Raw genomic sequence first — 15,083 nt, forward strand, 5'->3', positions numbered from 1 at the left:
AGTAAAGAGGTGCAGAATTTGTGTACAATATCCTACAGACTAATTCAACCAACAAAATAGGAGTACAAGATTCTTTATTTAATCTGGGCAAAGTTAAATCACAAATCAAGATGAGAACTTTGTTGACATTAGTTCCTCATGGAAGACCATCTGGGTGCTGGTGGGAATCCTTGGGCAGGTTCAGTCATTCTTTGATGAGATTCTGGAAGTTTAGAAAAGTAGTTACACATTCAGCAATTTCAGAGCAAGAGCAAAAGGACAGTTGGGATCCCCAGTATTGCAGTTCTCATTTAATTCAGGCTTCTATAGAGCAGTTATTAGTTGTGAAACATTGACGATCTGGGACTGAAACATTGTCCACATTGCTATAAAGAGTGCTTACCTTCTCTTTGTTTGATGTTTAAGTTGTAAGACCTTGGTACATTTTGGTTCTCAGCAAAGTGCTGCCAGTTTCCAGGTTGCCCAAAATGTTTCTGGGGCTTTGAATTGTCAACAGCCATCTGACCATAGTTTGATGAATAAATTCTCTGGTTAGGATTATGTATGATTAGTTTTCTAAAAGGTCTAATCATGACATTTTGAACTCCTTGAACAGGCTGGTTAAGCAAAGGTTTGCGTGGAAGTTGACTGAATTCTGCAGGGTTTTGAGGTACTGGAATCCTTTCTGAAGTTTTGCCTGGGTGCTTGTTCTCTGAACTGTAAAATGGGCCTAAAAGATGGGACTCACTGGGCTCCTGGACACTCCACTGTGGTTGATTTGACTTCATAAACTCAGATTGGCTTACAGGAGACCAATTTCTTTTTGGACTGTGCTCTTCGACACGTCTCACGTTTGAGCTAGCAACATAGTCACCATACAACTTCTTTCCCCCACTCAAGCCGTTAGTTAGGTGTGATTGCTGAAAGTGGTTGTAGGTCGAGTCATCATATCTCTTGTTAAATCCATCTTCAAGTTGACCTTGAGGCGGCGCGAGGCTTGGAGTTGGTACTTTCACCTTTGTGTTTTCTTTCTGGTCTTGGGATTTGATGTGCCTCTCATTCGATTGTCTAGGTATCGCAGTTGTGAAGCTTGATTCTAGTGTGACTAAAGGCATGGAGTCAAGTTTAGCTTTTCCTGGGGTTTGTGCAATTTCCCTTGGGAAATGTGGGAAGCAGTCAGGGGGGAGAATATTTGGATCTGTGGAGAAATAATTCATTGATTTTTTTGTCTTTGTGGTCTTGAATCAAAATACTCACCTGTGATGTGTCCAAATACATCAATTGAACCAAAGCCAGCAGTTTTGAATTTGGAGACCCGGTCTACCGTCAGTCTGCTCATGCCGTTTAGTGGATAGTAGCACCTAACAGTTAACCTGTGAGGATGGGAGACTTATTAAGAGACCTTTGGCATTAAGTATTGCATTTCTTTTTACTTGAACTTTGAATCTCTGGAGATGATGTTTGACCCATCTGCAATGAGCTGTCTGTCATGAAGGATTTCATTTTCATAAACCATGTAGTCACCAACCTGGAAGAACAGCATACTCAAATACCAGCCAACCAATATAGATTTTGTTCTATAGTCAAACCGTGGCTCTAGTCCCACAGGAGTCCAGCTTGAACTCAAAGAGGACTCGAGTAGCATCTGTCTGTTTTGGGCGGCATTTGGGGTCAAGAAGGCTGGTTTTCTCATGCTGTACCCTCGGCCAGGTGGATGTAGGAGTCGTCACCACGGTTATAATTCCATCCGCAGAACAGACTAAAGCAACACAGTTAATATAAGGTATACTAAACTTTACACCTGTGTCCCGACAAGGTAGTTACCTATCATGTCTTCAGTTTTGAAGAGACAGTGTTTTGATGTCGAAGTCTGAACCTCTAGTGTTTTGGTATCTCGGAGAAGCAATTTGAATGTCGCATAAAAGTTGGACAAGTTTATGTCCTGAAATGGAAAGGAGATGTTACACTAGGGTTTGTGTCTAACACCTGGAAAACCCTGTCACTTACTTCATAAGTATAGCCAATGGAAAAGACTGGAACCTCAAGGGTAATTTCCTGGCTATCATTGAGAAGTTTGTAGCCCCTTTGAGTTGCCAGTTGGGGTGTCAACAGTTCGTTGTCAATGCCCACCTCCCAGAGTGAGTGTGCTCCCGGGGGTATGGCAACACTGAAAAGGATTCCTCGATCCAAACACTGAGCTGTGATCTTGGGTGGATCTTCAAGATAATTGAAATTTAGAACAGTGTTCTATAATAAATTTAGACAATTCTTACATGCACTGAAGATTTGAGCTGTGACTGAAGTGTGATGATAGTATGAATCCCTCTGAGGCATGATTGTCAATGTGAAGTTGACATCAATTGTGTAGTCGACAACACCTTGTCCCATGTACTATTGGAAGACATTCATCTAAGTAGTTGGAACCTACATTGATGTGTCATAACGCCTACCGTTCTCTGAACAATCTTGTCTGAAAATGGAAGTTGAACTCTGTAAGCTCGGCTACCATTGAGGTGGACAACAGGTGTTACAACTAATCCACTTTGTGCACTCATCTGCAGCATGTTATTCACTTTGACTTCATTGAGGATGACATCACTAGGGATATTTCCCAGATAGATGCAGAATACTTCCTCACCATTGTTAGTCTCTGTGGGAAGAACAGTTTTAACTTAGCCATAGTCAGTGATTGGCTGACTTAGTGTTGCATTTTTATATACACATTTGATCCATAGCTGTGGTCTTAATTATCCGTAGTTCCAAACTTTGCAAAATGGATACTTTTAAATCTGAATTAATGTCAAGGGAACCCCCTCTAACAGGTTAAAAGTTAGAGACAAGGATCATAGCTGGATGCAGGAAATACCGTCAATGCTGAAAGGTGGTCGGCAGACTCTTGGTGTTTGAAGAATTCTGCGCATTCCAAGTTTAGTTTCAACCATGCTACCATCTGGATATTCTAATGTGAACTGGTGCTCATACAGCAGAGAAATTGCATACATCTCCTTGTACATGTTGTTTGCCACCATACTCTAGACAGGGAAACAGAAATTGAAGTCAACACAATTTGGGCCTAGCATAAAAGACTAAACAAATAATTTTACCGTTTTATAGCCACCCTTTGTTTCAAAGGGTACAAAAATTTGGATCAGGTTCTCTTGCTTGAGCATACTGAAACCCTTTACAGCAGCACTCTGCTCATCCAGCATCACACCTTCGACCTCAAGGCGATCCTGCAGACTCTTAAATACTGCTCCCTCGTCTATGATAGGCCTCAGCAGTCTGGGGGAGTTCCATACCAACTGACCTCCATCATAAGAAGCGGAGTCTGAAACAATATATTGAAGTTTCTCATAAACCAGCCAGACCCTGTCGGCTTTATGAGAACTTACTGATTGTGCAGGCCATGGACATGTCAATCATCATCAACATGAGTTGTTTCTTGTAATACAGAAACACACTAACAGCTACTACAGGGACACCATCCACCTGGTGAAGAAAACCACATTAGGGCTACAGTCATTACCCGCCTTAAAATCATAAGCTACCAGAATTTACGAGTTTATGGGTTCAAGTAAGATTTCTAGCCATTTCAAATATGAAGACTGTATAGATCCATTTTAAGACTTAAAATGGAATGGCTTCGAATTAAACGTGCACACCTGGATCAGCTTAGCATCTGCACTGTTGTATGGAGCCCTTAGTACTGCCCTCCGAGCAGTCAGTATTAAACTATAACCTCTACCCTCAGCCTCTGCAATAGACTCAGGGTTCAGATGGCCATCACTTTGCAGGAACATCAGCCGGGAAGCTGAACTGGCAGTCTTTAGAGCCTAAAGCACACCAACCAGATTTCTCACTTTTTACATCAGGGTTGCGACAATGTTCAGTAGTAGACAAACTACCTGTGATAATGCAGCCTTCCCTGATCGTGCAGCTGGTGCTGGCTGAACCATGCATGAAGTTTCCCTCTGGATGTTCACCTGACAGCACCAAAACCTCCATAAACTACACGTTTGATCGTTAAAGCCACCCTTCATACCTCCATGTAGTCCTCCTCGCACACAATCTCACGTTGAACCCAGGTCAGACCAGTACACACTGCAGAAAATGGTTGGCTCTTCCAGTCTGAAGTGCCATCGCTTACCAGCACGTTAAATTTGAACGAGAACATCTGGTCATCCTGGACAAAACAAGCAGAATTCAGTCACAAAATTGATGACATGGGGCCTGATGTTTGGGAGCCAAGTTACAGTACCTGGATCACAGTGAAGCATGAGTAGTACGAAGCTCTGAAGGTGGTGTGCCCACCCTCCTTGAAGGTACTAATAGTGTAACCGCAGCGAGAGGCCTCCGACTCACTGATTGTGTGCACACCATTTGAATCTATCAGACCGTGTTGAAATGGCACAATGTCAAATTTGGTACTGCCGTAAATGAGTACATGTGTAGACCAACCTATGGCCTCAAACCGGACTGCCTCTTTGGACATCACATGAATCCACAGGTAGCGCTCCCGACAGGCCCACTCAACTAGGGAGAAAATGTGACAAGTTGACTGCAACTAGCATTTAATACCATGTTTAGTGTTCGGTACTCAAATTCCCAATTTAGAAAGTAAAGAAAATTGCTTGTAGCAGTTATTTTACAATAGACTCATTTATAGAGCCTTCAGAAGTGATGCCACACAGCTGTAAACATTAGCTACACGCAAGTAAAACTCTTGATGCAGTTCAATTTTTGGCAGCCAAAACCAGATCATCTTTAAACTTGGGGGCTAGGAGAATTAATGGTGTCACATACAAAAGTAACAAGTGCCTTAAATATCGCCAAGTGTTATAAATTGAAAATTGTACCCATTTCCAGATCATTTTGGTTACACAGGCATCAACCCCAGAGAACCAAATTTCTTTGGAAAATTGTTACCTGTGGGCTATCTGGGGTGAAGTGTGTTTTACTGTATTTAAATATGCAGTGCGACAAATAGTATAGTTTGCACCAGTTGAGAAAATAATGAAACTTTCCTGTTAAACTATAAAATTGGGGGAGACAAACGAGCACTGCTCATTTTTGTAGAATATACCTTTATTGTCATTGTTACAACAAAATTGGACGTGGCACTCCAGTTCCACATTTTACAGTGAGGATATAAGGAAAACAAAGATAAAGGAACAAAGTTTTTTTTTTGTATTTGCAATCTTTAGCCTTGGTCATGGTAGTTTGGTGCTGGACACTTGCAGTTTTATTTTAAAGAACTGCTTTCAAATTAAATTAAATAAATAGCCTTTTGATAGTGTAATATATTTTTAAATCTGAAAAATTACACAAATTTGTAACTAGGAGCTTCCATGTTTGACAGTTCTGTGATAATCATTGTAGTCAGTTAAATGATTTATAACAATCAAAAAGTTAAAAAATAAAAGCTATAATAATTTACTAACCGACCTGCTGGTAACTGATTAGTCGAGATACTGCAAAAGTATAGTTGCATGCCTTACCATCAACACTTCCATTAGTCAAGCAGAGGAAAGTGACAAAAGTGATCCTGGAGAAATAGCAACACAGTCACTTCTCACATCTTAATTTGATTATTTTACTTTTTGAAACGTCTTAATCCAAACTCACCCGAATAAGATCGCAGCGGGCCTCATCTTGACATGAACTCAACTTGCGTTGAGCTGAAGTTCAGAATGCTAGGCCTGGTGGGCTTTTAAGCAGGTTGCCGCGGTAACGAGTGAGGCCTTCACACCTGATGCGGATTTCATTAATTGCACTTGTGTGTGTGTGTTGCAGGCCCAGGCAAGACCCCTCTGCTCGGTACCGGCTTCCACACAAATGTCGGCAAAGAGTCCCGAGCGCAAACATTGCAAAATGGTGAGATTTTAACATTTTATTGATTAACCGTCACATGTGTCTTTGAGTTAGTGTTGGTTAAAATGGAGCCTCACAAACCAATGAGACGTTGGTTCCATCCAAAGGTTCACTGCTCGGTAGCTATGTGCTCCTCGGCCGGAATCCCCGAAGCGTGTGCTGAGTCCAGTGGTCGCTCTTCTTACGAATTTAATTGGTTCAGGGAGTAGCTTCGTAACCTGAGAACTTCGTAAGTTGAGACGCATTTTGAATGCCCATGCGCTAATCCGTTCCAAGCCCCGCAAAAGTACAAGTCAAGTCATTTTTATCTGTATAGCCCTTGATCAGGGCAGCACGGCGGCGCAGTGGTTAGCGCTTGTGCGGCACAGTTCATGTCATGGGAACCTGTCGTGGGTTCGAATCCAGCTCCAGACTTCCTGTGCGGAGTTTGGGTTTTGCGTGGGTTTCCTCCGGGCACTCCGGTTTCCTCCCACGTTCCAAAAACATGCATTTCAGGTGAATTGGCCAGTCCAAATTGTCCCTAGGTGTGAATGAGCGAATGAGTTGTCTGTCCCTGTGTGCCCTGCGATTGGCTGGCAACCAGTTCAGGGTGTCCCCTGCCCGGAGATGGCTGGGATGGGCTCCAGCCCCCCCGCGACCCTAATGAGGATAAGCGGTACGGCTGATGAGATGAGATGAGATGAGCCCTTAATCACAAAGAGTCTCAAAGGGCTGCACAGGTTATTGCACAGACTATTATTTCAGACTATTATTACACCATCCCCTGATCTGAAACCAACATGAGGGCAAGGAAAAACTCAAAAACCTCAACATGAGGAAAATGAAGAAACCTTGAGAGGGGACCGCACATGTGGTAATCCCTCTTTCAGGATGACCAGGCTACAATGGATGTTGCAAGTACAAATAGTACAGAGATATTGTCAACAAAAATATAGGTTATTCATATGCTATAGAGTAGAAGTGTGTTTTAAGCTTAGATTTAAACATTTCCACTGAGGTTGCAGATCGAATCTCAGGGGGAAGAGCAAGAGCATTCCACAGTACAGTGTGATATTTTTTTGATGAATCATAAAAGAGCATCAGAACATGAAACGAATACATGTTAAAATTAGATTACCGTATAATAAACATAAAAGAAGAAGCACCTAATGTTTAAAACACGGGTGTCAAACAGGCGGCCCACGGGCCAAATCAGGCCCGCTAAGGGATTGAATCCGGCCCGCGAGACAATACTCAGAGAAGCGCAAGAGAAAAACAAGCTGCAGGTTGAAATATGTCAACTTGATGTTGCCAAAGCCAGGTGCCTCTCACAAAGACACTGTACTTGTATTTATTTATCTCTCTTTCGCTTTCTCTTTCTTTCTCTCCATACCCTTCGTTCTTTCTCTCTCTCTCTCTCTCTCTCTCCATACCCTTAGTGTTTTCTCTCTCTCTCTCCCGCTCCATACCCTTTTTTCTTTCTCTCTTTCTTTCTCTCTCTCTCTCTCTCTCTCCATACCCTTTATTCTCTTTCTCTCTCTCTCTCTCTCTCTCTCTCTCTCTCTCCATACCCTTCATTCTCTTTCTCTCTCTCTCCATACCCTTTGTGCTTTCTCTTTCTCTCCTTCTGTCTTTCTATTTCTCTTTGGATTTCTTTCTTTTCCCCGTCTCTCACAACTTTTTATCTTTTGTTTCTCATGCTCTCTCCTTTTACCTCCCTCTTTTTCTTTCTCTTTAATCTACTAGTCCGGCCCCCGACAGAATGTTTGTCCCATCGTCTGGCCCCCGAGTTAAAATGAGTCTGACACCCCTGGTTTAAAAGAACAAGAATGGAAATGATAAGAATATTGATCTATCTTTTTGCCTCGTGTTTCTTGAAAAAGTAATCCAACGACGTCTGCTTTTGGAAATTGGAAATGCGCGAGGCAGACGTCATTATAATGAGCGAAAGCTCGACGTCTCAACACTTTTTCAGGGTGATTCCTTTCCACAAATTCCGAGACTTCATGGAATTTCACTAAAATGTTTTAATTTCCTCCCCGCCATCTTGCCGGAACCCTTTGTCCTCCTTGTCTCTGAACTGTGATGGTGACACAAATAGCATGCCTGGATAACACATGCAAGCTGGGTTGCAAGGCAGATTTTAAGCAATAGCCAATTTGTTACTTTTGTATTTTTTGACTTTGTATCCTGAAACAACTTTGTAATTAGAGTCAAAATTTTCCCATTTTAGGTACTTCGTAACCTGAAACCTTTGTTAGTAGAGGTACCACTGTATTTTAGATGAGTAGTTTATGAACCGCAGTTCGAGGTTTGTGGTGACTTATGCGGTGACATAGGCCTTCCGTAGTGCTACGTCTGGATCAATCCAACCTTCGATAACTATTTTATGGTTATAAAACACTGCTGCTATAGCTGCAACAAGCAATAGCTAGGTCTAGGGTTGAAAAAGCCAATTCGCCAGAAGCAGAAGATACTGGGATCTTTTTTAATTTATGTTTTTGTTGTAATAGTTCTGTTAACGCCCCTGCCAATCATAGTTTGTGAAACCGGTGACGTTTTGTCATGCATTCTAGCAGGCGCTGTTCCTGATTGGCTGAACCAACAGCTTTATCAGCTTTATGCCTCAGGCCCTGCAGAGCAGATTGTGAAGGCCCCTGGTTAGATTTCTGACAAAGGCAACAACTCATGGCTGAAATGTGATTGGTTAACCGCTTAAATATGAGAGCACATGTCTGGAAGCAATGCAACCAGGGAGAAGCAATGAAAGGAAGCTGACAGACAATTTGGAATTATTTAATATGTATTGATGGACAAAATATGATTAACATCACATGATTCAGACACGGACAGCACGGCGGACAGTTGGTCAAGTCAAGTCATTTTTATTTGTATAGCCCTTAATCACAAAGAGTCTCAAAGGGCTTCACAGGTTATTACACAGACTATTTTTACAGACTATTATTACACCATCCCCTGATCTGGAACCTACATGAGCGCAAGGAAAAACTCAATAACCTCATCAGGAGGAAGATGAAGAAGCCTTGAGAAGGGACTGCGCATGTGGCATCCCCCTTTCAGACCGCACATGTGGCATCCCCCTTTCAGGATTACCAGACAGCAAAGGATGTTGCAATCACAAATAATACAGAGATATTGTCCAAGAAAAGTATAGGTTATTCATATGCTATAGAGTAGAAGTGTGTTTTAAGCTTAGATTTAAACATTTCCACTGAGGTTGCAGATCGGATCTCAGGGGGAAGAGCATTCCACAGCACCGGTGCCCGGATGGAGAACACTCTCGAACCAGCAGAACACTTCTTGGCTCTTGGGATCACCAGAAGACCGGCGCCTTCAGAACGAAGGCTTCGGACCGGAACATAGGTGGAAATCAGATCTGAAAGATATGAGGGAGCAAGTCCATGTATGATTTTGTATAAAACTAAAAGAACCTTGAAATCACATCTTAGGCTTACAGGGAGCCAATGCAGGTTAGCCAAAATCGGGGTGATGTGATCGGACTTTTTTGTCCAAGTTAATAATAATAATAATAATAATAATAATAGTTAATAGCCTCGCTGCAGCACGCAGCCCCCCCGTGTGGAGTTTGCCGGTTTTCCCCGTGCCTGCGTGGGTTTCCTCCGGGTACTCCGGTTTTCTCCCACATTCCTAAAAACATTCATATCAAGTTGTTCCTAGGTGTGAATGAGCGAGTGAGTTGTTCTCTGTGTGCCCTGCGACTGGCTGGCAACCAGTTCAGGGTGTCCCCTACCCACTGGCCAAAGATAGCTGGGATGGGCTCCAGCACCCTCGCGACCCTAGTGAGGATAAGCGGTGCAGATAATGGATGGATGGATGGATGATTCAGATATATTTTGGCCCTGACATCTCATCACTGTCGTGACACCCCAACAAATGCGAGCAATGGAATGTGCCTGGTCACATCACCATTTGCGCTCAACAAGCCTAGCACAAAAACAGGCACCGACGCACACTTCATATAATAAATGGTCTGCATTTGTTTAGCACTTTTCAAGTCACTGAAGACCTCCCAAAGCGCTCTACAATATGCTTTACACTTACTCAGTCACACACTGATAGCGGTGACAGGCTGGGAATCGAACCTCTCCGTCCCAAGATGCGTGCTCTACCTCCTAAGTTATTGCAACCCCTACATCAAAGCAAGGCTTCATTTTCCACGCTAACTTTCACCGACGCAAGCTTCAGAGCCTTCGAAGTTTAATTTGCCCATCACTACTTTAAGCTTTCTGTGCGGTTACTAGGGAGACGTCAGATCCATCACCTTGGAAACCAGTTGCAGCTCAACCAGCACTGCCTGGACACGGCCTTCAACTTCTTCAAGATGGTGGTCAGCCGACATCTGACCCGCGGACGCAAAACCGAGCACGTCATCGCCGCTTGCCTCTACCTTGTGTGCCGCACCGAGGGAACGCCACGTATCCCGTCGTGCTTGAACCCCTAAAAAGATATCCTCTTTGTTGTGTATCGCTCACGTTTCCTGAACCATTGGTCAGATATGTTGCTGGATCTGAGCGACCTGCTGCAGGTAAGAGAGACAAAAAAGGCACACGTGAGAAAAAATATGGGAAAAAAAAACTTTTTTTCCTTGAAGGTCAATGTTTACATCCTGGGAAAAACGTTCTTGTTGTTGGCGAGAGAACTCTGCATCAACGCTCCCGCCATCGGTGAGAACATTTTTACAAACGTTTTTCCGTGTTTCGAGGGTAAAATATTTTCTCTATTAATTATGAGTTAACAATGCCCAACTTAGTTTGAAGAGACCTTATAATATTTATATCCACCGCGCCTATATTAGTTTTAGCAAAGCTGTTCGGAGCGGCACAGCAGGAAGGCGCACGAAAGGGAATTCTCTGTCCAAAGTACTAGTGGTATCCGTGCTTGTTTCTAATTTTAGTAACTATAGAAGAGTTCAGGTTAAAAAAATTAAGAAGAAAAACTGCTTTTTGGTCACTCTGGTTCTTCTGTAGTGCACATTATTTCTTGTGCTTTGAAGACTCGTTTTGAATTGCAAAAAATAAAAAGCAACATCTACTCGAAAAAAATGCACACTATCCCTTTAAGAAAATTTGCTATATTGGGATACACAGGTGTATGTTTTATGGGAATATTTTGTGTGTCAAAAAAGGTTTCAGCAAAAAGTATCGGAATTTATAAACAGTTCAATTTCAATTAGCAACATTTTGCACTATATTTTGTGTTTTGGTGCTGAATCTTATTAATTTTATAAACAAAAGGGAGAAAATATTCCACATTATTGAATTCATTTACATTTATTTTAGGGAAATAACATTTATCGGAATGTACGGGGAATTTTCATTTGTCAAAATTATTAAAGGTATTGTATCAGCACTTGGTATCGAAATGGATGCGTACGAAAGCGTTGAGTAGGTATTAGCATTAGTTTGGAAAATTTTCAATCCCTTATATTAGGGTCTCAAAAATTACAATTTATTTGGGGTGTGTGGAGAGGTGAGTTAGCGGAATTCTGTTTTTTAAGAAATACAGTAATCCCTCCCTATAACACAGTTTAATATTCATGATTTTGCTATTTAGAGGGTTTGCATCATGCATTGTATTCTGCATTTTTATTGGCTAAACAGTTTCCCTGATAATTACTTTTGACTGTACAGTAGTTAAATGTATAAAAAAATCTATAAGTAGTTTTATTTGTAAAACAAATGCTTAAGCCTGTAAAAGTGTTTGCTCTTTGGTTTCACTGTATAATAGAGTATTGTATAATAATTGTAGAAAAAAATCAAGGTTTTAACTTCCACTGGTTTTCCTTATCACGGGTCCTTTTTGGAACGTACCCTGCAATCAACAAGAAATCGGTGTAATAATAATAATAAAAGTCATATTATGTTATATTGGGTATGTAGTTCTTGTTTGGGAGGAATTTCATGTGTCAAAATAATAAATTGTACAAGCCGTTGACATGGGAATTGATGAGAATTGAGTTGAGCTTTTGTATTGGTACGTTTGGAGAGGAAAAATGAAAATAAGGTCTCTAAGAATTCTGTTTTTGAAGTAGAAGAATAGAATAGAATAGAATATACCTTTATTGTCATTGTTACAAAATGGGTTAACATATTGTGACAACGAAATTGGGCATGACACTCCAGTTTCACACATTCACAGTGAGGTAAAAAGCCAAGAAGATAAAGGAACAGAGAAGACAAGGTTATAAAACAAGGAGGATAAGGCTATAGTTATAATTTACATGATATTTACACAAGAAATGTCGGATGTTACATACAGTTAGTATCGTAATACAGTTGGTATCGTAAGGGTTGTGCAATTTTGAATTTGGTGCAAAAGTCATCATAGTGCAAAAAAATAGTCAACATATGCATTGGTGCAAACAAAGTCATCATAGTGCAGAAAAAAAATGGTACCAAGTACTTGTGGAATCAGTGCTTATTATCAATTTGCTGACTATGGAAAAGTTTGGACCGTAATTACTGTTTTTACTCCCCTTGTACATGCCTTTTGAGTTTGATTACATGGACTTTATTGTCTTAGAACATCTGCTGCATCCCCTGCTATTGTGTTTCATTTAATATTATTTGATTTTCCTTTTTCAGATCCGTGTTTGCTGATCCCCCGCTTTGCTCACATGTTGGAATTCGGCATGCAGACCCACGACGTGTCCATGACGGCGCTCCGTCTGGTGCAGAGGATGAAGAGGGACTGGATGCACACGGGCCGCCGACCCTCGGGGCTGTGTGGTGCCGGTAGAGTTTTCCCCGTTTTGCAAAAATGAAATATTACTCATACAGTGGTACCTCTTTGTACGAGCACCTCTAAACACGAGAAGTTTGGTATGCAAGTTTATTTTTTTAACAGGACACTTGCTATACAGAAGATAATCCATTTCATAAGCAGTTCCAAAGGCTACCACTAGAGACAGCTTGAGACCGTTAACCGCTTGTGGCTGCTTACTGCCAGCATTAGTTTGTCCAGTTTGCACATGCAAACTACTACAGCCCCCCCAAATTGTTATTTTTATGTATGTTCATTTAAAGTTACAGTAATTTTAGTTTTAAGTGTACAGTAAGTGCTTATGTATCACCAGCAGTCTCTCGATTGCATACCTGTCAACCACCGCCAATTTTTCCCCTTATTAATGATTGTGAATCCTCCTTATTAAGCAAAAATAAACCTTACAAACACAACGTGGCATCTATATATTCACAGCAAAACAGACTTTGCACCCCTCTTTTACTTACTACTGTACCAAAGCATTGTTTATACTGCTCCAAGAGTTTTTTTTCACTATGCTCTCTGTCACGAATCGCACCAAACTCACACGAATCACTTACACAGCAGCTGAAATCACGACCCACAACCAACCTCTCAGACTTAAATAACAGGTCCAGACACAATGGTCCAGTAAATCACTCACCCACTACACCAATTATTTTTCCCACCACCGTCAGGGCATAGATACAGCACAATAAGATTTGGAATGGTCCGCCTCAGGAAAAGCCCTATCCCCAGTCTGCCCTCATTGTCCCACTGCCATATATGTTTGTCATTTTGCTGTTTTTGTAGTATAATGCCTGTTGGTTTCCCTCGGTGGAAATTAATTTCCCCAAAGGGACCAATAAATTAGATCTAAAATGTGACATACTGCTACAATATTAGCAACTTACGATGACATTCAGCATGCACACACACTGTTAGGGCGCTAAAAATAAAATAATTCATTATTTCTTTAATATCATCCTATTCATCTTATTATTGTGTTTTACTTGTTTAATTACTATTTGAATGTGTTTTAGTGGTCTGCATCTATATAGTGCTTTTCAAGTCAATGAAGACCTCCTAAAGCACTTTACAATGTGCTTCACACTTAACCATTCACACACACGCACATAGCAATAGCAGAGTCAGCCATGCAAGGAAACTACCTGCTTATCGAGGGCATTAGGGATTTAGTGTCTTGCCCAAGGACATCTCAACATATAACACAGGGAGCCAGGTATCGAACTTGCGACCTCTTGATCCCAAGACGAGTGCTTTACCTCCTGTGCTACTGAGGGAGCAGACCAATCAGTCTTTTATTCTTTCATATCGGGAAAATTTGCTTGTTACACGAGCAATTTGAAATAAGAGCGCACAGGGTTGGGTAGGGTTACTTTAACTGGATTACTTTCAATTACTTTTGGATTACTCCAATACCAAATATGCTAATAAAAGAAACTAATTATGAATAAAATTCTGACTCACAACACGTGGTAAGCTTTCTCTCCTGGCTTTGATCTCTTTGATCTCCGGCAAAACGAACATAAAATGCCACAGAAACAAAATGAAAATAAATCCAAACAGCTTGCCAACATCATTTTTGCCGTTCCATGTATTCCGTTACTCCCCGAGCCTGCACGAAATTGAGTCATTTTATTCATATTTAGTTTCTTTTGTCTTTTATTAGCATATTTGGTATTGAAGTAATTGAAAGTACCGTATTTTCCTTACTATAAGGCGCACCGTGTTATAAGGCGCTACAGTAGAGGCTGTAGTTATGTTATGCAACCATTAGATGGTGCCGCGCTAAAGGGAATGTCAACAAAACAGTCAGATAGGTCAGTCAAACTTTATTAATAGATAACAAACAAGCTTTCCACAACTCCATTCACTCCCAAAATGAATAAACAGCTGTTTTATTATTTTCTCTGAGGTAAAGCATTTTTGTGACACATCTTTAACATCTTTGACTAACAGCAAGGCATAACATTTTACTATTCCTCCATTTAGTCAACACGCAAAAAAAACGTCTGATACTGTTATGGTAAATTAAACGTTAGTGCAATCGCAATATAGTGACACTCGTAATGTGCAAAAACAATAACAAGTGCAAAACAATAACAATAAAGCAATAACATAATAACTGTAAAATGTAAAACATAAACACCTCATCCTCATGCTTCCTCCACTTCTGCACCATCGATTCATTAATGTTAAACTCTCTTGCTCCTGCTCCATTTCCGTGTTCTACTGCGTGACTGATCGCCTTGAGTTTAAACTCTGCGTTGTAAGCGTGTCTCTTAATAGGAGCCATTTCAGGGTCTTTATACAAACGCACAAATAAAAGAGAATCGTTGTTTAATATTTCCCAGTATGCACAGCGCACTTCTTCTATGCGAAAAAAAAAATGGAGTCGGTGGCTGCTTACCGTAAGTTGCGAGACCTGTCGCGGCTCAATATTGATC

General features: G+C 41.1%; 2 protein-coding genes across 2 annotated transcripts in view; one reads left to right on the plus strand and one right to left on the minus strand.

Moving 5' to 3' along the window:
• brf1b (BRF1 general transcription factor IIIB subunit b) overlaps positions 1–15,083 on the plus strand; it is a 28,990-nt gene that overhangs the window by 822 nt on the left and 13,085 nt on the right. Inside the window, exons 3-7 of the mRNA XM_088324633.1 lie at positions 5,773–5,853; positions 10,113–10,286; positions 10,365–10,396; positions 10,463–10,535; positions 12,456–12,605. Of these exons, the coding sequence (XP_088180759.1) occupies positions 5,773–5,853; positions 10,113–10,286; positions 10,365–10,396; positions 10,463–10,535; positions 12,456–12,605 (510 nt within the window). The remainder of the gene's footprint in view (positions 1–5,772; positions 5,854–10,112; positions 10,287–10,364; positions 10,397–10,462; positions 10,536–12,455; positions 12,606–15,083) is intronic.
• Positions 58–5,700, minus strand: LOC148346453 (uncharacterized). The gene is made up of 19 exons (XM_088324632.1): positions 5,605–5,700; positions 5,478–5,524; positions 4,438–4,512; positions 4,238–4,365; positions 4,022–4,162; positions 3,885–3,962; positions 3,642–3,812; positions 3,372–3,468; positions 3,084–3,307; positions 2,846–3,011; positions 2,430–2,629; positions 2,253–2,370; positions 1,987–2,195; positions 1,804–1,921; positions 1,569–1,738; positions 1,413–1,507; positions 1,237–1,352; positions 383–1,177; positions 58–202 (listed from the first exon to the last, which is right to left on the minus strand). The coding sequence occupies exons 1-19, from the start codon at positions 5,628–5,630 to the stop codon at positions 129–131; spliced, it is 3,048 nt and encodes a 1,015-aa protein (XP_088180758.1). The 5' UTR covers positions 5,631–5,700; the 3' UTR covers positions 58–128.

The sequence above is a fragment of the Urocampus carinirostris genome, chromosome 20 (genome assembly GCF_059441175.1).
Source record: "Urocampus carinirostris isolate Australia breed hairy pipefish chromosome 20, RoL_Ucar_1.0, whole genome shotgun sequence".
NCBI classification, from domain to species: domain Eukaryota; kingdom Metazoa; phylum Chordata; class Actinopteri; order Syngnathiformes; family Syngnathidae; genus Urocampus; species Urocampus carinirostris.

What these genes read in the sequence shown, in the direction of transcription:
- LOC148346453 (XM_088324632.1), bottom strand. Translation starts at nt 5,630, where the DNA reads ATGAGGCCCGCTGCGATCTTATTCGG. An exon ending in AGCTCAAATCTTCAGTGCAT is followed by an intron (nt 2,196 to 2,252) that starts GTAAGAATTGTC and finishes ATTATCTTGAAG; the next exon opens with ATCCACCCAAGATCACAGCT. An exon ending in TGTATTTGGACACATCACAG is followed by an intron (nt 1,178 to 1,236) that starts GTGAGTATTTTG and finishes ATTTCTCCACAG; the next exon opens with ATCCAAATATTCTCCCCCCT.